The following is a 24,392-nucleotide window of genomic DNA, read 5'->3' as shown; positions in this document are numbered from 1 at the left end:
AAATAACGTAAAGAAAAAAAGGACAAAAATATAAAAGTCACAATCCATTGAATATCTCTTTATATACGACATTGGTTGTTTTATTTGTAGGCCTGCCATCATTGTCAAGTATTAGTAACTTGATTCCATCTCGTCTTGTAACCCTGGATAAAGCTACGTACAATTGACCATGTGTGAAAACTGGTTGTCTTAGGTACAACCCAACCTTAGATAGCGACTGTCCCTGGCTTTTGTTAATCGTCATTGCAAAACATACAGTTATTGGAAATTGCCTCCTTTGAAATGCAAAAGGAATCTTTCGGTCCGAAGGTACCAAATTGATTCTAGGTATGAATGTCCGAGAACCAATATTACCACCAGAAATTATCTCAGCTTCAATAACACGGCTGTAAAGTTTTGTGACCTTTAACCTTGTACCGTTACACAAACCATTTCGTTGGTCAATATTTCGCAACAACATTACCGGAACGCCAACTTTAAGGACTAACCTATGATTTGGTAAACCAGACACTTTGAGACCATTGAGCACGTCAAGAGAATATATATTTTGGTGATCAACATTGCCATCTTCAGTAGGGCATAGACTGTCAGAACTAAGATACTCTTTTTCTTCACCAGGGAAAACTGCCAACAATCTGTCGTTAATCTCGTGAACAACCTCATTCTTAGGCGCAAGTATAGCTCTTGTACTAAAGTAATTAGGATCATTGTAATTATCCAAGATTGACGGATAAACAAAATCAATCAGGCTAGAAATTGGATCAGAAATGCTATCAATTAAAAGCTCAGGTGGTATTTCAATTATTGCTTCTCCATCATTGGAACCACCAACATTTCCCTCGCCAACGTCCAACAACCATTTTGCAAAATTACTAATCTCTTCAACTTCAGATGATGGTCTTCCAACAGTTAACCTCATGTTTCTAGATAACGTCAACAACTTACACTTACTCCACAGATAAGAAGAACATAATGAGGCATTCACAATTTCTTGACGTCCACCGTTTGGAACAACAGGTAGTATTTGCCTAAAATCACCACCAAATACAATCACCTTCCCTCCAAATAAAACATCAGAACTGGATGGATTAGATATATTGAAAATGTCATGCATAGTTCTATCCAAAGCCTCAAATGCATGTTTATGAACCATAGGAGCTTCATCCCATATAATGAGTTTGGTCTGCTGTAGTAATTTAGCTACATCATCGTCTGGTTTTATATGACAAACGGAATCCTCATTAAGATTCAAAGGTATATGAAACCTAGAATGAGCCGTTCTTCCTCCCTCCAACAGCAATGATGCAATTCCGCTAGATGCAACGTTTAATACAATCTGACCTTTTGACCTAATTGCAGCAGATAATGTTTTCCATAAAAACGTTTTACCGGTCCCGCCATAACCGTAAACAAAAAATACTCCTCCATTGTTTCCATGAACTGCGTTCATAATTTCTTCATATACTGCACGTTGTTCATCCGTTAACAAATTCACCTGACCTTGATAAACATTTTGTAACTCTGTTCTGTCATAAGCAAGCTCTTCGTTAATCAATCGGCAGCGAAAGTTATCTAAAGATGAAGTATCCGGGTAAGGCATTGATAAAAATCTCCGAAGCGATGAATTATTCCGAGTTAAAAACTTCTCTATTTCGCATAAAACGTAGTTCTTTAGTTGCTCATCCGGAATTGATAAACCTGTGAAAAATCAAAACCACATATCAATTTAATGGTAAATTTTTTGTAACTGTCAAAAAACAATAATATGAAATTTATAATTTTACCTGAAACACGATGATACTTTGAGAATCTGTACAGAAAATCATCTGTCATATACTTCCATGTGCTTTCCCAGACAACTTCAGGTCTAGATAATGTGCTTGACAGTAACATGGTGGCGAATAAATTGCGAATATAACCTGCACTACCTGATATATTTGCTTCTTTGATGGCCTCAATATACTCAGAGTCGTCATCCAACAAACCCAGCGCATAGCAAGCATCTCTAAATGTATCGTACACTCGACCATTAACTGTTTTAATATCATCAAACGATGTTGGTCCTTTAACTTTGTTAAGAAGAATTCTTAAATAGTACACTTCACCGGTAGAAGGAGAAACGGAATGAATTCTTCCAATTGTTTTTCCTTTTATTCTCGGAACCCATATACGCTTGTCAAGCTTCCAAACATAAAAACGCGGAAACTGTACGTATGTTAGTGTACGTGCAACATGGTCGTTAGGATCTTGATTACGTTGCATCCAAGCTAAAAACATTGATGAGTTCACAGATGGTTTGTTTAGCACTTGATTAATATCTTCATCAGGACCGAAACAAACTGTTTGTTGTCCAGGAAGATGGAAAGGAAGACGCATAACAGAAGGACTCCTATAATTAACTTCATTAGAAAAAATCCTCCAAGACGCTTCACACGCAGATATATACCTACAGTCATAATACTCTTTAATTTCATCATTTTCTGGTTGTTCGTTTTCATTGTTGCTCGGAACCACAGCAACTGTTGCTCTATCAGGACCTTTATTAATATACTTGAACAAATACTTTATTGACGCCGCTTGGTTGCACCATTCAACGTTTATATGCGCCTGATATCTTTTCAAAAGCTTTTTGTTATAAGGTACAACACTTCTGTTGTCTAACTGAATTTTATTTTTTAAAACGAAGGAACCGTCATCTCTTCTTCTGTATAAGGGAAATCCGTTAGAATCCAAGGTTGAGTGATCTTGAAATTTCTTGGGAAAACCTTTTGAACATTTTCTATCAACCATACATGGAGAGCTCATTCTAGCATTACCACATGGACCGTGAATCATATGATCTTTCACAAGCGTATATAGTTCAGGGTCTTGGTTTAAATCAGGGATTTCTGCAGAAATAAACTGATCAACATGGTCTACAGTTGGAAGTTTGTAATCATTCTCCATGAATAAGCACATATGTGCATGAGGCAATCCTCGCTTCTGAAACTCAATAGTGTAAACAACTACAAAAAAAAATAAAAACGTTGTAAATGTAATTAAGGTTATTTTAAAAAAGTAAATTTATAAACATACCAGCGGAAGCTTTTCCAAACAAATCACGGTCTTTCAAATCTTTACAAATTGCATCCAGCTTTATTTTAAAAATTCGAGATAAAATATCAGGCCTATCCTCCGGATTAAGATTTGTGTCCTTAAGAAACCTTTGAACCTCCGGCCATTTGGGGTTGCAGGTAATGGTTATAAAAAAGTCTGGATAACCATACCATTTACAAATTGCCATTGCGTCAAGATAGTTTTGCATCATATATCGTGACCCGCCTGTAAAGGAAGATGGAAGGAAAATACGTTTTCCTACCTTAGACAAATCTTGTTGGCCGTTATATCTTAGTTTCCGGATATTCTCATATGTATCAGACCTGAGATCTTGTTGCTGAAATCTTATAAAGTTAAGTCGCTCGCTCTCAATCATCGTATAAGCATCAACCAAAAACTGTTGGAATAACCGTCGAGAATTTAGAATCAATGAAAACTGGTTACTACGATCTTGTACACGATACGCAAAAAACTCTCTCATTGTACAATTCGGACGTTTCTTGTTAGTAACATCAACGACACCCCTATGTGGTATGTCAATTCTGTAACCGTCGTCTCCATATGGGAACAAAATAGGATACTGAAGTGCAAGATAGGATGGATGCAATTCACTTATTCTTTTTAATGAACCTGTTTGTGTCTCGACAACGATATCTCTTTTCTCAAGTGCGTTATCGATATCTCCAACAATAAGAGCAGCAACCTCTGAGGAAGTAGGTAAGTTATAAGTCCGACCATCTTGTTCTCTTTTGCCAATAAGGCGAAGCTTTAAAGTGGTATTAGGATTTTGTTGGAAGCAATCTCTAACCATCCTATAAATTTTCACAAGCACATTTTCGGCATCAAACATTGCTTTGATTTGTTGTATCAGCTTGTTATCGGTTTCATCTGAAGCGGATGATGAGGAAGCATTGTCTGAATACCTGTTTCATCAAATTGATATATTAAGTAAATATACACTTAAAATAAATGTTATTAATAAAATAAGTTCATGACTGGTACCTAAAAACTGATTGCCTGTTTGCCAACTCATTTTCAGTATCGTATATGTATAACTGACAAAATTTAGGCTTCCCTCCGTTTGGTGGCACAAGACTACCAATAGAATGGTAATTTTCACCACTAATTCTGTAGCAAAAAGGAGCATTACCAGTATTCACAGTGTGGTCAACCTTACCACCCATTGAGGTAAACGCGAACATAGAATTGTAACGTCGAATGTTCTTCAAAAAGTGCTTGCTTTCATTGTCATTTGACATGAATAGACTTTTATAATAAGGTGTCGCGGTTTTGTAATCCGGTAAGACAACTTTGGCATAACCACAACATAACATATGACATATTTTGCCACCCTCTTTTCTTCCGCTTCCTTTCTCTGCGTCCCATAACTTTGCATAACAAACTTCACAAGTAATAACTTGATCACCGTGATCCAAATAATCTGTTAAAACATACAACATTATAGTTATATATACAACATTCATTACAATAATAAGATATACGTATTTAAGACTTATTAATTTTACAATATGTAGCACTACTTATCAACAAACCTAACCTGTAGAAACACCTTTATAAGGATCTCGTACTACGGTTTCATCTGTGGTCAAGTCAATCATTGGTATAGGAGACGAAATACGTGGTTTGGATACCAACTTACGTTTACCAGATGATAGCCTTTTCAAATTACGGTTCAATGATGATGTGCAGGTGGTTGATGTGATGCCAGTTGAAATATTATTCTCAATAACGATTTTTGTCGTTGTACGATTGCTGGTACTACAAATATTGTTACCTGCTACAATTGACACAAAAAAGCATATTAAAAATATCGATGCAAAACAATAAGAACATATTCCCAAATATAAAAACATTAAGAAAAATAAATACTTACTTGTTACAATACTTGAAAGACTTGAATTAACATTATTAGTCACCTCAGGAGTGGATTCTAATGTGTGAAAACCAATTTTGTTGACTATGTTATCAGATGTAACACACGGAGTGGAAGTGGAATTAATATTAGTGGAATCAATATTGAGGGATGACGATGTAGTTCCCACATTTGATTTCTTATTATCCAAGAATAATTTTCTTAATTTTCTTCTATGAGATGCCTCGTCTCGAGTAACAATTGGGAGGACAACTATTATAAAATCGTAGACAAAATGAAAAAATTATAATGAACAAACAATAACAAATCAAAATAGTTAGTTGTAGATAAGGAACAAACCATTCGTTATGCTTGATAAAGGTCTTCTGCCTCGTCGAACTTTTAAGAGACACAAAAAAAAATGAAGAATTAATAAAAAATTCTAGCGTAATAGTGAACTTAGTAAGAAGGTCTAAAATAATAAAAAGGGACAATAAAATAATTAGTGCTATACCGTTAACAATGTCGGAGGATGTGTTTTCATTCCGGTGAACTGCGTATAAAAAAATATACATCTCTATCTATATACTCAAAGAACTAAGAAGGTAAAAAAACTATAAAACTTTAAATAACTTACCATGCTGAGTGTTTTCTTTATCAACGTCATTGGATACGGACACAATTTTTGGTCGTTTAGGCATTGCTATGAATTTAGAAAAAGAATTGTTAAATTACATAGTTCGTATGTTGAAACACGTATTAAGTAATATTTAATCAATCAATCGTAAATAAAGATTCATATAAACAATTTAACAAAAATACTTACATATACAAATAAGATGCTAAATGATTAAATAACAATAGACAAAAATACAAACTGAACAAACTAACCGAGTTGAAATGTTGAATACCGAGGTTGAAATAATCAAGGGAAAATGAGTGTTTTGATCAATTCTTATTGAATCATCCAATACGAAATGAAAGGGGGATATAGAAATAACAAATTGGAAGAAGTCTTTAATAATATATAGAGATAGAGATAGAATATAAAAAAATAGAAATATATTCATGTAATACGTTAATTTTAGAAGTTTTTAAATTGTTATGATTATGTTTCCATAAATGAATTTGATTGCCATATATTAAAATTTTTTTTAGGAAATTGAGATTTATAACATCTTTCAAAATAAATAAAAGATATGAACTGTGTAACTATGAAGATTGTAATTACTTACTATAATAGACATATAAAACACTAACAAAATCTAAAAACTATTACAAAATAAGTCATATTAGTATCATTACAAAAGATATAAATAAAGTTAACCATGGGAAACGACGCAAATTTTTCATGTTCAAAACCACAACCAACAAAAAAAATCCATTCAAAAGACTAACAAACAACTAACCAAACCATGGCTGTTTTAAACACACTTTATAGCAGTCTTGATTATATTGAAGTTACACCGTTCAACACAATCTTCCTCTGTGAAGTTACAAATGTGAAATGCAACATGTGTCCAAACTGCAACTGGTTATCATCCATAAATTTCCTCCATCCATCCACAGCATAACGTAACGTACAACGGTTTAACTCTGTCTTTGTGTCATAAACTTCAACATCACCATTCAAGTTCTGGACAGATATAGGTTGCAATCTATCAGACAGGCCGGCTCTATTAACAACCTCCACCGGAAGCCGCTATATGCGTTGAAAGAATAAAACTATAAGCAAATATAAACAATAATAAAAGTTTTAATGGTTGATCAGGTATAAAAGAAAAAGTACCAGCCTATATTCAGCTTTACGGCTAAAGTCGAAATATTCTGGATGAATGCCGATACGGGAAACTTTGTTTGCCTTCGTTGAACCCTTCTTTGGATGCTACACATTTTTTTCAACAGTTAAGAATATCTTTGCCTTTTATAAGGAAAATAATGTAAAATACAAACGGATATTAGTACACTTAATATAAAATACATAAATTATTTAATACCTTGACAGTTTGATCAGATGTTGTATAACGTTTTCGGCCTTTGCATTGTTGGTTGAAATTATCAAGTTTGACGGATCGGTTGACAGAAAGTTTACCTTTTCCCTTTCCTTTGACCTGATATGAAATAATATAGTGAGAACATGAAATTTATTTCATTCATTTATGTTTTTATAATTTAAAGCCAAAATCTGTCAGCATCAAATTACATATAAAAACTGTACTAATATTTAAAAAAAAAAAGGAAAATATACATACAAGACTCACCTTCTAATTGATCTAATAAAGTTGGAGGTTATTTTTCAGACGTAATAAAGTTGTTAAATTAATTGTACATTGTCATGTTAATTTAATAAATATTTGACTTCTAAACCAAAGAAATAAACAATGAAGTTCCAAAAAACTCGAATACAACTATTATGCTATTTGAAACTATTCCATGGTGTTACTGATAAGGCAAATTGATTAAACTATGTATTTGTACAAAGAAACAAACAAAAAAAGTATAAAAGTAATAATATAAATGCAACCATTGGTTTAGTATCAGTAATAATGTTCGTATGTGTTAATTGTAGGTTGAATTCAAATAATTAGTTTTGTAATAGGCAATTGTCATAAATAAATTAATATAACAATATAATAGAGTATGTAAACTTACATCTTGTCTTGTCGTGAAATGTAAGCCATCACCTACTTTCAACGTCTCTTTAACATGAACCTTCTTCGGTGTACTTGTCGGGACTGTTACTGATGTACTTTTAACAGATGTGGGCTGGTTATCATCTACCTCTATGTCCTGAAAAAATCATATTAAAAAAAAATTAATAGAAGAATAGAAATGGATACAAAGTATAATACCTAATAGATTCGAACCTCCAAAAGCGCTTTATCGTAATCAGCCCTGGATATCTGAATTACATCATCATCATCATCATCATCAGATTCAACCTTCTTGCTCAACCTTATCTCAACCTCGTCTCGATACACCGTTAAACCAAACATAACATCATTAATTTTTTCAAAAACCAATAAATCATCTTCTTGAACGCCAAGATCGTTGCAAAGTTGAGTCCAACCTTCTGAGAAAACATAGTTTGAATTAACCTTACTTGTTGACACCGTCCACGGAGAACCCTTATAATTAACCTCATATGAGCCAGCCATTCCATCGTCTCCAAAACATTGTTGGACAAAAGATTCTTCAATCATCTACTTAATATGAAACATAACAAATTGAATGTTGACTATGTAGGTTATATTATTAAAAAAGAAATACATGCTAAATATAAAGTTTAAGGATAACTTAATGAAATTACGTACCGTATAACCCAATGTTAGATGACGATTAATTGTGAAATAAGATTGCTCACATACGCCATTAACATAAGATGAAAGATAGAGACCAAAATGGTTCATGGGACGAAATGACAGGAGACAATCTTTCTGAAGTTTGAGATCTGAAACAACTTCTCCCCAGCCGTCAGTTAAGACTGGCATACGTTTTAATCGTTTCAACATTACGACCCAAATTTTCCCACTTGAGTGATATATACGCATCTTCCTATCGGCCCAATCCTCTCCGTAGAATTGATTAACAAATCGGATAGGGACATCCTGTATATATATTAATATTAATATTAAGTATATTTAGTATTATAAGTTTAACAAATAACTTAAAAATTAAATTAGTCTAGCAGCGGAATTATATATTAAATAAAGATTACTTACTATACTCAATGAGGATGGGTTTAGAAGATACTTTACAAATGAAGTATACATTTTGATACCTGCAACAATAATTTATTTTCAAATTCTCGTAGTTTAGCAAACACTAATATATACAGTATACAACAAAAAAACAATATATACATAACACTGCTTTGACTACAAAAAATGACGACTAAAATAATTAAAAACTCATATTTATATGATTAACAAATTATAATTTTATATGAATATAGATAAAATATTATAAATAAATTTGGTGCATCAGCAATTAAAATTTTTAATACCAGTATCTATCAAAATTTAAGCAAATGATTACATACTTCTTCATGAACAAACATTTATAATAAAGAGTTAAATTGCTGAAGATAGCATAACAAAACTAAAGTACAACAGTATATTTCAAACAAATAAAGAGTCAATCTTACAAAAAACAACAATATTAATGGTTAACTTTAGAAATACATCAATGAAGTGGTATAAAATCAAAGATGGAAAAGATTTAAATTAAAGTTTATGACCGGTCACAGGAACATAAATGTTGTTACCTTTAAGTAAAGATTAGAAACCCTAGTTTCGGTTGCCGGAAACCATTATATCTGATGATTCCGGCGATAATCCGATATATAAACAACTTTTGAACATAGCATAACAAAACTAAACTACAACAGTATATATTATACAATTAAAGACTTAATCTTACAAAAAACAACAATATTAATGGTTAACCTTATAAGTACAACAATGAAGTGGTATAAAATCAAAGATATAAAAGATTAAAAGTAAAGTTTATGACAATCACAGGAACATAAATGTTGTTACCTTTAAGTGAAGATGCGTAACCCTAGTTTCGGTTGCCGGAAAAGTAAATGAATGATGATTCCGGAGATAATCCGATGATAAGATCCGGTGCCAATATTGAGTTCTCCTAGGGACGATAAGAGTGATAAGAAGGATGATTTGATGGTAGAGTATGGTAAGGAGAAAGTCATTATTTAGAACCGCCATATTGAAATTTACATATACATCCCCTATAGTTTGATTTCTGACAAAAATAAAATTGATTTAATCTATAATTACCACAACAACCTTTTACATTACATAATAGAATTGAATAATAATTATATGTTTTTAAATATATGAAAAAGGAAGATATCACAAATAAGTAAAGTAATAAAAATAATTTATGGTAAGTGTATATTAAAAAATTTATAATGTATCAAATAAATTCCTTAAATACATTAAATTACATGTATAATAAAATTTAATTCAAATATCAACCAATAATAAAATTTTACGTTATATTTAAATAAAATACAAATAATATAAAAATTTAATCTAATAAAAAAATATCTAAGTTTGCCAAATTAACGAATTCTCATATTGGCTACTATATTTTAAGTAAGATTCATTATTTAAAGAAGGGATTATTTTTTTAAATATTTAAATAACGTTAAAAGTTGTTATCTTATTACTATGTAATTTTTTCTAAATACCAATTTATACATACGTAAGTATTAAATCATAGGTTCTTAAATTAAGTTATGTTACACAAAATCATATTAGCTCTTATATTTTAAATAATAATATCAATACTCAAACGACATATTATTAAAATGTTATACACCAAAAAAGAATAATGATGTCATATGTATAAGAAACAAAAAACGGGATTAGAAAAATAATTTAGCAAAATAACAATTGATATACATAACAAACAACTAAACAATAAAACAACCATGTTCATAAAAATCAACCACACAGTTATAACCATTGTCAAAATAAACATAAATATCCAAATACTTAAGAAAAAAACAGCCGATTTAATCAAATGTTCGAAATATAGGTGACTACTTTTCTTTCTTTGGAATTAGAAGAACTGCATCCACACCACCATCTTTACGCGACTTCGAAGAAGACTGCGAAGATACATCATCCACGTCATACACGGTTTCCAAATTGCGCTTCAAGTCACGCTCGCTGCTCGTATCAATGTCACCATCCTTCTGATCCAACGATGTTGTAAAGCCAACTTTAAACACATTTGAGCAAGGGGTTACATCGTCTCCAGTTTGGGATATAGAATCCTAGTTAAATAAAATAAACAAATAGGTATGAGTTATAAACATACAATTAACATATAATGAGTTAAAGTTGAATAATAGATAAGGTAAACGATACTAAACCTTAACAGGCAAATCATCATTACGATTTGAATCGGATGGTTCGACATTGACGGCTTCCTCATCAATAGGCTGATTTTGTAAATTTTTTTAAGTTAAAACAATATATGATATTAATTAGTAGTTAAACATTGTTGGAAGATTGTAATAATAGTATAAGGGTGAATTGGAATAAATATACCTGAATAGTGTCGAAATGTTTATCCAGCTCGGACAAAACAACCGGGTTATCAGTCATCTTGGAGACTGAGTATCCATCAGACTTCTTGCTGATGTTAAAAGAAGAAACAGCAATCTTGAAGGCAAACTTCATATTGAGTAATGAATTTAGCTCCTTTGGAAAGCTTCCTTCGTTTGCTAACTGTTGAAAAATAAAATATAATTAATATTTTTAAAATAAAAAAAAATATGATAAAATGAATTATTTACTACATACTTCAATGTTGTTGTCTAAAAGCTGATTAGCATTAACCTTCAAAAGCTTTGTCACCTCACGCTCAAACAATGTTAGACTCACAATACCAGTGCAATCTTGGACACGTATATAAAGCCTAATTCTGCAAAAAAATATAAATGAGATTAACTTATTTTGACAAAAAAAAAACAAAAAATTGTTAATACTTACCGTGGAATTGATGTAACGGTCCTTGTATTACAAATATCAGTCTTGCATTCTAAGACAGTAACCTCTTCAGAACCATCAGTACCATCCTGCTTTTCTTTAACAACTGTAACGGTTGAAACCTTTTTGTTGCAGTTTGTGCACGCGTTGTAAAACCACTCATTGTTCGATGCAAAACTCTTGATAGTGCCAACAATGACAACAAACATCGTCTGTGTTTAAGATATATATAATGTATTAAAAAAATTGATAGTGTAAAACATATAAAAAGTATCTGTTATCCGTGTTACCGTATCTATTGAGGTTAACGACCGAATGGGAAAAAAGGTGAGGTCAGAAAGGAACTCTTCAGTGGCAGACTTCGCAACAGAAGAACTTAGGCCAGAATAACTGGAAGACATTTCGGGAGAAAGTTTCTCGATAAATCTAGTAAAAAAATAAAATTTAATAATTTAGACTCACAGAAACGCATAGGAAATTTAAAAAAAATTATTAGGATAGTGAACCTTTGTTTAAAGTCAGCAACCTCATCAATATCACTGTTAATTAAAACTCGGGTGACAGTATACAAATTTGAAACAGACAAATGACCTACAGATGTATACATTTATTTTAATAAGTGTAAACAATTATGCAAAATGTAACCATAAAGAAAAAAACACAATATATTTGAAGTAATACGATACCTCCCCAGAATCTGTATTTCCCAAACTGAATGATTACGACGACATTTTTTTCACCTCGGTTGCTGCTCTCATACTCCATTATTTGATCCGCATAACCGTCCCAAAGTGTCACAAAGATCTGCTTATTGCTGAACATTATTGAAATCAATACAAACAAAGTAGCTGTTCAGAATACATAATATAAAAAAATATATTAAAGAATAAAAGTGAAGAAAAAATAAATAAATACTTCAAGTCTTCAAGCATAAAGGTGACTTTCTTCTGGTTTTGTCCATTATTAGTTTCCGTGTCTATCTCGAAGGGAAAACTTTTGACCACAAAACCAATTACATCTGTGGATAAAAATTAAATACTGTCAACAAAGTAAAAAATGTGTTATGTTTAGTTATATAGTTTTAATTGTATATCATACCAATTGGACTTTTAAAAAACTTGCTGTCAACTGTTGGATCCTCCACAACTGAATCAAACGGAGTAAAATCAAAACCCCATTCAGAACCAATAGCCTCATGGCATTCCTCAACAAAGGTGTTGTTATTAAGGTTAATCTTCAAACCACCTTTAGCGTACTTGACCTTCTGACGATTCTCACCCAATGAAGGATTTCTAATCGTCAAACAACGCTTTTCTTCCAAAAGATGTTGATATCCAGAAGCGTTTTTAGCTAAGACAAAAGCTTGCATTTTTGTTCCCTGACAAACAACAACATTATGTTAGACAAATAATACGTACTTTGACAATTAACAGTATATAAACCTAAATTATAACATACGTATATGAACACTTACCTCACTGTCCACACTACAAGAAATTGGGGTGTTTACCCACACATAATTTACCTACACATGTAAATGTGTGGGTATTTACCTACACATGTTTTTATATGTGTAGGTAATCGTTGATGATATATTTTCATAATGATTAACACTTAATATGTGTTGGTAACACATTTTAGCCACATTTGGTGTTGGTGGGAAAATTTCCCCCCCAAAATTGCCTACACATGTTGCAAATTTTCGTCATGTGTAGCTAAATTATCTACACATATGTAAAAAAAAACTAATATATATGTAGGTAAATGATTATGCTTACCAACACATAAGAATTTAAAAAAAAATATGTAGATAAACTAAGTTCATGTACACTTTTTGTTTTTTTGAAAATGACATGGCAAATTAAATAACTACACATGATTAAAAATGTACAATATGTGTAGATATTACATCCCTATAAAGTAAGTAATATATATTTTTTAGATGTTGTGACAAAACAAATATCTACACTTATTTAAAAATGTACAATATGTGTATATATTGAATACATATAAAATAAATAATTAAATCTTTTTTAAGATGACGTGACAAAAAAATACCTACACATATTAAGAAATGTACAATATGTGTAGATATTGGACACATAAAAAATAAATTATGAGGGCTCCGAGCTCCATCTAAAGGTCAAGCTCGGTTCGTTGGAAGTTTTTCAAGCTCCGACTCGGCTCGTATTTTATTTATTAATTAGTTTATATCAAGAGTTAATTACATAGTTAGTCCCTATGGTTTGCACAAAGTAACATACTTAGGTACTAATAGTTTTAAATCACCTTCTACGGCATTAACTTTTCATTTTGTAATATTTAGAGGTATTAACGTTAATTTTTTGTTAAACCATTAGTACCTAACTATGTTAGTTTGTGCAAACCACAATGACTAACTATGGTTAATACCCTAGAAGTTAATACCTAGCAATTTGTCCCATGGGGTGTGTTTTGGGCTGATTTGGACTTTAAAAGAAAAGTCATGGGCTGTTTTGAGTTAACATTTAAATTTAAAGGAGTAATGTGGATATCAGATTTTAATTAATATAGATGGGAAATAAAAAAAAATAGAATGGGTGAAGACTATTTGCAATCGGCTCTTTTCCTCTTCTTCAGTCGAACTTTTAGAAAACAAGTTTCGGAGGGCGTTTCGCATTCAGAAGGAGGCTCTGGTTAAAATTAAACGAACTCAGGTTAGTTTTGACTGATTTTTCGTTTGTAAAATTGATCGAAATTGGTGGAGTTGTGTTGATATTCGTGAATGAAATTTGAATTTTGAGACTCGATGTAATATTGTTTTATTTGTTATGCTTGATTCATGTATTCCGTGTGTTTGTGCTTGAATTTGGAATGAAACATTTGATTAGAGTATAAATTTTACAAGGCAAGGTCAAAGTAGTTTTTTTTTTTTTTATCACACATGTATTGGATTTTTAGTATTCTATATAGTGAATTTCTAATATGTGAGTTCTTAATTAAGTAAACATTTGGTTCAAGAGAAGTTGAATCTCAGTATTTAACCATGTGTGGTGCTAAAAGGAATATGAATTAAGAAGCAAGTATTCTGTACCTTAATAGATGTACAATACACTGAAGTAAGTATGAATTTAAAATGTTGTATTTTGGACAAAGTAGGTACATAATCGAAGGTACATATTCGAAGGTTACCAACCCGGACCTGTTTTAATCCGACAAAATTGCCCCTTGATATACAATCACTTAAAAAAACATTTTCTTAACCAACCCGACCCGACCTGAAACCCGTTTCAACCCGAACCCGTTTTTACTCGAACCCGTTTCAACCCGAACCCGTTTTGACCCGTGACCCGACGCCGACCCGTTTGCCAGGTCTATTTTAAAGCTCGAGCTCAAACTTAAAAGGACCTGAGCCTGGCCTAGTGATTAGTTTTTCAGCTCAATCTTGGCCTAGGCTTGGCTTGCTTATTGTTTTATTAACATGATTTTTATAAATTTATTGTTTATATATATATATATTATCATAAATTTATAAATAATAACTATTAATGTATAAATGTGTAGCATGTAATTCTAATTGTCTTAATTTTGTAAATGTAGGCGCTTGAAGGGAAAACGACAAACTTGAAAGATCCATAAAAAGCAGGTAATTCTAGTGGTCTTAACTTCACTAATCCAAATTGATTTGATGTTTTATTGTTTTAACTTCACTTGTTAGTTTTCCTTTCTTTAAACTAGTTATTCAAAATGAGTTTTTGAAACTTGTTTTCATTCAACCAGAATAAATGGATGTTTAATCTATTCTTGCATCTTATTTATACTAGTAGGAAACCCGCGCGATGTGGCGGGACAACAAATTAGATGTTTGGATGAAAATGACAAAAAATCTCAAAAGTGAAGGGCTATATTGTACAAAAAAGTTGTTTTGAATGAAAATGGCAAACATGCCCAAACCTCAGGGACGATTTTGGCAATTTACTCTAATTAAAATTAAGTAAACTTCAACGTAGATATACTGTGAAGATGCAAAAATATTCGGATTGATTATATCTTTGAACAATAACACTTCTGGACTGCAGAAAAATATTTATTTAATGAGATTATTTATTTAGCAGGCTATTCTTTGAACAAAGAACAGCTGGTAGACTCCACAAATGTTGAAGGAGAGTTTCAACTGCAACATCTGCATATGAAGGGAATACCTTTTCCACATCAATAATGTCTCCAACACTCACAATCTTCCCCTTGTTGGTTTTATCCTCACACACCAGCATTTGCCCAAGGTAAGGCTACAAAATTCATTCAACCCATTTATATACTTTGTTAGTCACACGCACGCGCCCACGGAGGGAGACTTAAAAAGGTTTTAGGCCACTGACCTGTCCTGTATATTTGGTGGTCGCGGTGTTCACTTCCAAGGCTTCAGCAGATCGGAACTTCATCATGGTTTTCCTTGGTTCACTTCCTATTGTCGCGTCCTCTTGAATGATAGTAGGTACCTAAGAAGGAAAAAATAATAATAATATTATGAATGCCACCTGCTTGAAAAAATCAAGCCCGAGCTCGAGCCTAAACAAGCCCAAACAAAATCAAGTGAAATCAGCAACAATTTTCGGCAATGTTTTTCTACATGTGACAACACTCTACTTTAGATGTTTGGTCCATGTCAAGGTGCTCCAAATAAATTCTGTCTAGTAAACATGTCAAATTGACAGTGCACATGCTAGGGGCAAAAATGGTTTGGTACGGGTTCGATTATGCGCCAATGTTTCAAATTTTAACTAATTATAACCAGTCGTGCTCGGTTATAAACGGTTCAGTTAATCTCAATCAATACATCAAATTGTAACTTGGGTCATTAAATATTACCAGTAATTTGGTTTTATGGATGAAATGAATGACCAGTAATATTTTTCTAATAAAAAGTTATATAGCACAACTTTTTCAACATATAACTTTTTCAACAATTTACTTTTTCAGTGGTTTACCGAAGCCGTTAATGTGTTGGAGCAATGTCGCTCCCACATTCAGCCGGATTAGTACCGCGGGTAGTTATGTTTTTTAGTATGTTTAAATCGGCTAAAATCTATCAGAACATCGATATCAGATCTGTTTCATGTATGTTTAAATCGGCTGAGAGAATATTTTGAATCGAAATCAGATCTGAATCAGTTTCAGTTTGATGATTAAGATCTGAGTTTGGTTCGAAGAAGGAACTAAATCAAAGAAAATCTATCAGTTTTTAGTGTAAGATTTTCAATTTCCAGTCGGCTGCTGAACATAATGATTTTATGCAGCTTTCTAGGCTGCTGTCCAACGTCTCGCTGACTGATGAAGGGGATAAATGGAGCTGGTCTTTGGACTCAAATGGGTTGTTTTCGGTCAGTGGGTTGAGGACGTGCTTGGTGCAAAACAACCAAACGGCTGCAGCTACCGTCTACTCGTGGAATCGATGGATTCCACTCAAGGTTAACTTTCTAGTGTGGAGGTTAAACTTGAATAGACTATCAACGCGGGTGTCTTTGTTAAGGAGAGGCGTACAAGTGCCATCCGCTTTGTGTGAGTTGTGTCGAGATGAAGAGGAGTCTACCGAAGACGTTTTCTGCACGTGCCCGTTCACGCAAAAGGTTTGGGATGGAATTGCGAGGTGGTGCAGACTTCCAGCCATTTATTTTTTTTTTTTGGCTTGGGTGATAAATTATCATGTACATGTGCTGGGCTCAAAAGTCTGGAAACAATTGATCTACTCAGGTCTTTCAAACAACGATTTGGTGTATTTGGTCGAGTAGAAATAATTTGGTGTTTGAGCGGGAGAAGTGCTCGCCTGAAAGGGTGCTGGAAGAAACAAAGACATGGGGTTTTTGAGGATAAAACATCGAGCCAAAGCGACGGCATTGACATGGGAAAAGTGGAGTGATTTTGATGTTTCTTGCTTTGTTGTGTAGTGTGTAATGTTGTAGTTGTACTGGTGTATGGTACTTAACGTGGTTAACACAATTTTGTTGACCCATTTTATAATAAAAATTAGTTGGCCGTTTACCCAGACAAATCGTTTGACACCATCATTTTTTATCTCCACATAAATGCGTGCCCCAGACTTATTATATAATTACGGCTCGTTACGGATTCGACGCACGTTACGGACCTACTCTCGTTACGGATCTACGCTCGGTACGGACGACATCGACTAAATAATAAAAATATTATATATTTACGACTAGATACGTTTCGACACTCGTTACGGACATACGATCGTTACGGACGACTCGAACGATAAAATGAAAATATTATATAATTACGGCTCGTTACGGACTCGACGCGCGTTACGGACACGACTTCGACTAAAAAAATAAAAATATTATATATTTACGACTAGTTACGGATTCGACTACGGACGACCTCGACTAAATAATAAAAATATTATATATTTACGACTAGTTACGTTTCGACGCTCGTTACGAACATACGATCGTTACGGACGACTCGAATGATAAAATGAAAATATTATATAACTACGTCTCTTACGGATTCGACGCGCTTTACGAACCTAGGCTCGTTACGAACGACATCGAATAAATAATAAAAATATTATATATTTACGACTAGTTACGTTTCGACGCTCGTTACGGACTTACGCGCGTTGCGGACAACTTCGACTAAATAATAAAAATATTATATATCTCTGACTAGTTACGGATTCGACGCGCGTCACGGACCTACGCTCGTTACGGGCGACTTCGACTAAATAATAAAAATATTATATATTTACGACTAGGTACGTTTCGACGCTCGTTACGGACCTACGCGCGTTACAGACGACTTCGACTAAATAATAAAAATATTATATATTTACGACTAGTTACGGATTCGAAGCACGTTACGGACCTACGCGCGTTACAGACCTACGCGCGTGACGAACGACTTCAACTAAAAAATAAAAATATTATATAATTACGGCTCGTTAGGGACTCGGCGCGCGTTACGGACGACTTCGATTAATAGAGTAAATTGCTAAAATCATCCCTGACGTTTGTTCACATTTGCTAGATCCATCCAAAAAATGTGTTTTTCTCATATGAACCACTGGTTTTAAAAAAGTAGTTAAATCCATCCAAAATGACTAATACTCTAACAATACTAAGTTGATAGAAGGGTAGTTTTGTCATTCTTTTAATTTATTTAAATTGCCCCTTTTTTAACAGGTTATTACATGCCCCCACCCTTTTGTGTTTTGGCTTGTATTTTAACAAGAAAAATAAGGTAAAAAGAGAACAAGTCAGATCGGTCAAGCGGGTTGAAAGCGTTCAGAATGTATTATCAGTGCATATAACCTCATGTATGGCTGTAACTTCTTGTTGTAGTTGATAATAAAGCTTACTAGTATACGACATGTTGTGCAGGGTTGGCCAGCTGTACCAACAGCGGCAAACAAGACAGAACGAACATCGAGTTTAGATCGGTCAAGTGGGTTTATATGCGTTCAGAGTGTAGATCGGTCAAGCGAGTTTATATGCTTCCAGTAGTTGATAATAAAGCTTACCAGACCACGACATGTTGTGCAGCGTTGGCCAGCTGTACCAACAGCAGCAAACAAGACAGAACGAACGAGTTAGGGGCTCAGATGATAAAAAAAATTTTGAGCTAAAAGGGTAAAAGTGATATAATCACAGGGGCCAAAATCGTAACTTATTCTATTATAATAGTTTATTTTTTCAAACTTGTATATATAACATGATATGTACACATATATACCTATACTATAAATAATATACATATTGAAAGGGCAACTTAGGTCATTTGCCACTTCCCTTAAAATTCATTTAATGCATAATGTACACTCATTATGCACATTAATAGATAAAGCTTTTGGTACAACGGAAGGTTTACCACCTTGTGGGTTTCTGCCCGGGAGTGTTCAGGTTCGAATCCCATTTCTTCCGAGCTTTGGTCATCTATAACCCTTACCGAGATGCTCTTAAAAAAAAAAAACCTCAGCCAGAAAAGACACCACATGGATACTAATCCCAAATATCTCATCCACCGTCCACTCAAATCATAATCAGACGGCTATTATTCTCCCTTCACACAAGTTTCTAATTTTCAAAAGCTCACAGAAACCTTACTCTCAATTCTCTCTCTCATTGTTCTTCGTCTCTACACAATGAAGTTTTGGAGACCAAAATCTATTTCATTGCATCCAAATGTTGAAATCCCGCTCCTCATCCCAATCTTTCATTATCCCGCGTTCTTTACATTTGCAAGGAGAGAACCAGAGTAAAAAAGTGAGTTAGAGATAGGACCTGATCTGCGGCTAGGGTTTCGAGGTTATTTTCTCAGGCCACGACAAGGTAATACTAGGGATGCGTGTGAAGGCTGATACATGGGCGGCTATAAGGTTCGGACAACCCGGTAGGTTCAGTTCCCAAATGGTGCATTTGCAAGCAAGTTACCACGAAGCTGCTTCATCGTAAAGTTCCCAAATTATGGCACAGGTCAAATCCTATTTCAAACCGTAATTTCAGTAATTTCTCCGTTATTATTGAATCCATAACGGCGTAAATTTTTTTTTTTTCAATTTATTGAAATGTATGCACTTGGTACGATTAAGGTGATATGTGTCAGGTACGGATTGATTTCGTTAATGTCTTAATGATCTGTACGTTGTTTAATTTAGGGTTTCAGTGTTGTGGATAACTTTAATGAACGCAGTTGACCCGTTCTATCCGTAATCTGTTTTGACCCGTTACTGATCCTACCCGACCCGTCATTTCGCCACTTCTAGTCATAAAAATGTAGTAACTGGTATTTTGAAGGAACCCTTGCTCAAAGTGTCTGATATTTCCTTTGTTGTGACTGCTGACCTGCTTAGTGGTGCCCCATGAGCATTGCAATTTGTTGCAGTCAAAATCAATATGGAGTGCAGAACAAACTGTTGAAACATGCTCACCTGTTGAGAGCATATTGCATCTTGAGCCTATAGAAGTATGTAAGCTAGATTTTGAAAAGTTCAGATTTTTTTAATGATTTTAGCAGGCTAGGGTATGTTATCTTCTTAGCAGCATCAACTTGTGTCTGTGCAGTACGTTCATCAAACAAAAATAACTAATATTTGTAATGGTTTCTATGAAGGTCAACATATTCAAAGGGATCACATTGCCTGATGCTCCACGATTCGGGAAAATGTTTGGAGGAGAGTTCATTTGACAGGTACTATTTTCATTCATCAATAGTTTACAGGAGCATATGCATATGCACCTTGTTTTCATTCTTTATGATTTGGGAAAGTACTTTCATATGTTCGTATACTCTTTTATAATATAGAAAATAGTTTCATGCCAATGTATCATTTATAATAGAGTAAAATGCCATTTTCGTCCCTGAGGTTTGTCTAGTTTTGCAACTTTCCTCCAAAAGGTTTGTTTTTTCGCATCTGGATCCAAAAGGTTTGAAATCTTGTTGTTTTCATACGGCTCGTTAACTCCATCCATTTTCTCCATTAAGTCAGGGGTGTTTTTGTCTTTTTTGTTAACTTAAAGGGCAATTCCGTCTTTTTCACTTTATGTAAAAAGACCTAATACCCCTGAAAAAGACCGAATTGCCCTTTAAGTTAACAAAAAAACGGAAATACCACTGACTTAACGGAGAAAAATGGATGGAGTTAATGAGCCGGTTGAAAATAGCATTTTACTCGTTATAATATTTAAAACACAAGTGCAAATTTATATTTTCTAAAAAATTGACTTGATGCAGGCATTGGCTGCGGCATCAAAAACTGTTGATTCGCTCAAGATTGTTCATAGCTTACACGTTTACTTTCTTCTTGTTGGGATCTTGAGCGTAAGTCCTACTCCTCATCTTTTGGGGATAATGAGTAACTAACTCTGTTAGCTTATAAAACTGTTATCATGTATGTTATACATTGTTCTATACCTATAAGTGGAATGGTTGTTGCAATATATTAAACCGTTTTCTTTCAATCTTTATATGTTTGCAGTTCCAAATATATCATGTACATCGCGTACGCGATGACAATAGTTTTGCTACCCGAAGGATAGATGCAATACAAAAAGGAGTGGTGGTTTTCACAATGATTGCATCATTTCAGGTACCGTTGACTATTCATCTGTATACAGCCAAAGCTAGAAACATCAATTAATAAGTTTTTTTATATTGATCAAGTATGGGTTTATATTTTACAGAAGGAAGAAGTAGGATTTGATCACCAGATCCAGAATTGGTACCGGAACTAAAATGACCACTACTTAAAATTGCCATTTCGATTAACTCCAATGTTTGCACTTTGCAGCTTTTATCAATGGAAGATTTGCGGGAGAGACGCCTTATTGATCCTCGTCTTCCCAGGTAGATTCCATTATCTATTCAAGAGTCGATGGGTTAAAATTTCCGCCTGTATCATTATGCATAGCTCCAATTTGGAAATAAGGTGTATAATAGCTAAATTTATTGTTTCACGACTTATCGTAATAAAGTCACGACAACAAAGTTTATCCCGTGGCCTATCAAGATAAGGTTTTGTGAGCCTAGTAATTCAACCAACCATGATAAATGTCCTGCAAGGTCAAGCACTGTTCATGAAAGCATAACAAACCTTTTAAGTTTTACCTACTAGGTTGACTTTATGGTTATTTGGTATCTTATTTTATAAATTCAGTTTGAAGTATTGGTTTAGAGTAGAGGTATGCACTATTACGGGGACCTCTACGTTTAGTCAATACACATACACTGTTGTACATGATGTAAGTTTCGCCAAAATTGATCCCAAATAGGGGTGTAAACAAGCTGAGTCGAGCCCGGGCTCATTTCGACTTTTTCCTGGCTCTTTAATTTTAAGAGAGCTCGGACTGGATTAGCTCACGAGCGGCTTGGCTCGTTTACACCTCTAATTCCAAACTCCTTTGGAGAAAGTTTGCCATCCTGGTTATGGTGCTCCTACTATTATTTTTTCCTTCATTTCAGCATATACTTGTTATATTTGAAATCTGGTTGTGTGGTTCTAATTTTTCTTAAAAAACATATCTAATTTTTCTTAAAATATACCGTCTTTAGGTCTTGGTGTAGTTGTGTGGTTCTAATTTTTCTTAAAATATGCCGTCTTTAGGTCTTGGGAGAAGACCGACAGAGAAATCGTAGGCCAATAGCTCGTCGTACGCCATTGGTGTGTCGGAGGCGGCGGCGGTGGTGGAGAATAGGAGGAGGAGTGACGGAAGAAGGATTAAGATGAGATCAATTCTTTACCATTTCATTTATTTAGTGACATTAATATTTACTTATCATCTCTTATCTTAACTCTGTTTCTTTATGTAGGCACTACCCTTAGTTGGAAATAAGGCTCCAGATTTGGAAGCAGAACCTGTTTTTGATCAAGAACTCATCAAGGTAACTAAATTATTTGTACCTTGCCTTCATATTTATTGATAAAACTTAATATTTGTCACAATAGTCGTCTAAATTTGAAAAAAAATATGGAACTTTTGTTCAATCTTAGGAACTATGTAAAAGCAGGTTAGGCTCCTCGATTATATTGGCAGGAGGTACGTCATTCTCTTCTTTTACCATTCGGACCTCACTTTCGTTTGTCCAGCAGGTGAGTATTTAATTTTCAGTTGCATCCTTTTCTTTTCCAATTTAAATTCTTGGTTAAACGGATTTCTTATTTCAATCCTTCGTTTGCACGGGCGGGGACGTGATCCGGTTAGTTCTAGTAGCGCAATGGGTGCTACTAAAAAAATCAAAGCTTCTTGCTTACGAAGAGCTGTGGATGCTAACGATGAGCTGGTGGAAGAACTTGGAACCGTGAAAGGTAAATGTGCAATTATGGAACAAGCGTTGATTGAGAATAATATCATGCCTCGTCCATCAAGCACACTAGAACAATCGCAATGTGATGCATTAGAGGGTGTTGAAAACATTGATGAGTGAAAGCGATTTAGTAGATTCTATAACTTGTTAGTAACATATAAACACTTTTAGTTTTGTTTGTTTTAGTATTTAAATTTCTATAACTGCCACTTTTATTTGGTTGTTTGTATGACTGATGTTAATTAGTTTAATTAAGAATCTTAATTTGTTCACGAATGTTTCCATATTGCTTTGGTATTTATTTGTACATATTGAATATTTTTATTTACATATAGTGTGGTTAATGTCTACAATTTCAAATATATTTACCAACACATCAATGTTTTTTTCAACACAAATTAAGATCAATACCTACACATCTTCAATATTTACCTACACATCTTCAACATTTACCTACACATAATATTACTTTTACCTACACATAAGATTACTTTTACCTACACATATATTCATGCCACGTCAACCGCCACGTCAGATGCCACGTCAACCGCCACGTCGGATGCCACGTCAACTGCCACGTCGACTGCCATGTTGGATGCCACGTCAGATTCCACGTCAGTTGCCACGTCAGATGTTTTCTAAATAAATTGTTGTACTTTTAACCACACATATAAATGGTTTTTAGCAACATATATATGTGTAGGTATAGCTTGCTATATGCCTACATATAACTTATGTGTGGGTAATGACATATATCCACAGTCATGAGCCTACACATCATTACACTTATTTTATATGTAGGTAAAGACAACTAACAACACATTATATGCTTTTTCCCACATATACTTTCTGTTGGTAAAGAACCAAATTTCTTGTAGTGCCATGACTATCATATCATAACAATACACTTTTCTAGCGTTATTGAAATCAGCTCTTGTCCACAAACGAACAATGCGTATTCTTATGGTATAGTTATCAACATTGAGGTCCAAATTATTCAACAATGTGATTGCACCTTCTTCCATTTCTGCATAAAATTCAAAGTAAAGCTTAGAAAAAAAACACTATATACTAACACATTGTAATAAATTATAAATCAA

At 33.7% G+C, this 24,392-nt stretch overlaps 2 protein-coding genes, 1 long non-coding RNA gene and 1 pseudogene across 4 annotated transcripts; 2 read left to right on the top strand and 2 right to left on the bottom strand.

Moving 5' to 3' along the window:
- Nucleotides 1-37: 37 nt before the first annotated feature.
- Nucleotides 38-8,172, bottom strand: LOC110933198. Its single transcript, XM_022176432.1, has 12 exons — nt 7,837-8,172; nt 7,622-7,759; nt 6,967-7,080; nt 6,759-6,854; nt 6,437-6,671; nt 5,607-5,672; nt 4,991-5,242; nt 4,655-4,891; nt 4,114-4,537; nt 3,076-4,019; nt 1,785-3,005; nt 38-1,698 (listed from the first exon to the last, which is right to left on the bottom strand). The coding sequence occupies exons 1-12, from the start codon at nt 8,170-8,172 to the stop codon at nt 38-40; spliced, it is 5,724 nt and encodes a 1,907-aa protein (XP_022032124.1).
- A 2,366-nt stretch (nt 8,173-10,538) lies between these two features.
- On the bottom strand, nt 10,539-12,862 carry LOC110933175 (replication protein A 70 kDa DNA-binding subunit B-like). The gene is made up of 10 exons (XM_035989277.1): nt 12,592-12,862; nt 12,409-12,511; nt 12,180-12,307; nt 12,000-12,084; nt 11,784-11,919; nt 11,497-11,705; nt 11,308-11,428; nt 11,053-11,232; nt 10,875-10,943; nt 10,539-10,775 (listed from the first exon to the last, which is right to left on the bottom strand). The coding sequence occupies exons 1-10, from the start codon at nt 12,860-12,862 to the stop codon at nt 10,539-10,541; spliced, it is 1,539 nt and encodes a 512-aa protein (XP_035845170.1).
- A 1,177-nt stretch (nt 12,863-14,039) lies between these two features.
- On the top strand, nt 14,040-17,521 carry LOC110936084. 2 transcript variants are annotated; one of them, XR_004891601.1, is made up of 4 exons: nt 14,040-14,189; nt 15,073-15,118; nt 15,588-16,143; nt 16,770-17,521. It is a non-coding gene; the product is annotated as an uncharacterized LOC110936084 (long non-coding RNA). The 2 variants fall into 2 exon arrangements; XR_002589701.2 differs by having other exon boundaries at nt 14,044-14,189; nt 15,588-15,755.
- Nucleotides 17,522-19,673: 2,152 nt separating this feature from the next.
- LOC110933176 lies at nt 19,674-23,521 on the top strand (annotated as a pseudogene).
- The last annotated feature ends 871 nt before the right edge of the window (nt 23,522-24,392 follow it).

This window comes from Helianthus annuus, chromosome 4, assembly GCF_002127325.2.
Source record: "Helianthus annuus cultivar XRQ/B chromosome 4, HanXRQr2.0-SUNRISE, whole genome shotgun sequence".
Classification (NCBI taxonomy): domain Eukaryota; kingdom Viridiplantae; phylum Streptophyta; class Magnoliopsida; order Asterales; family Asteraceae; genus Helianthus; species Helianthus annuus.
Note: the sequence above shows the minus strand (reverse complement) of the source record. Positions and strands in the feature narration are given on the sequence as shown.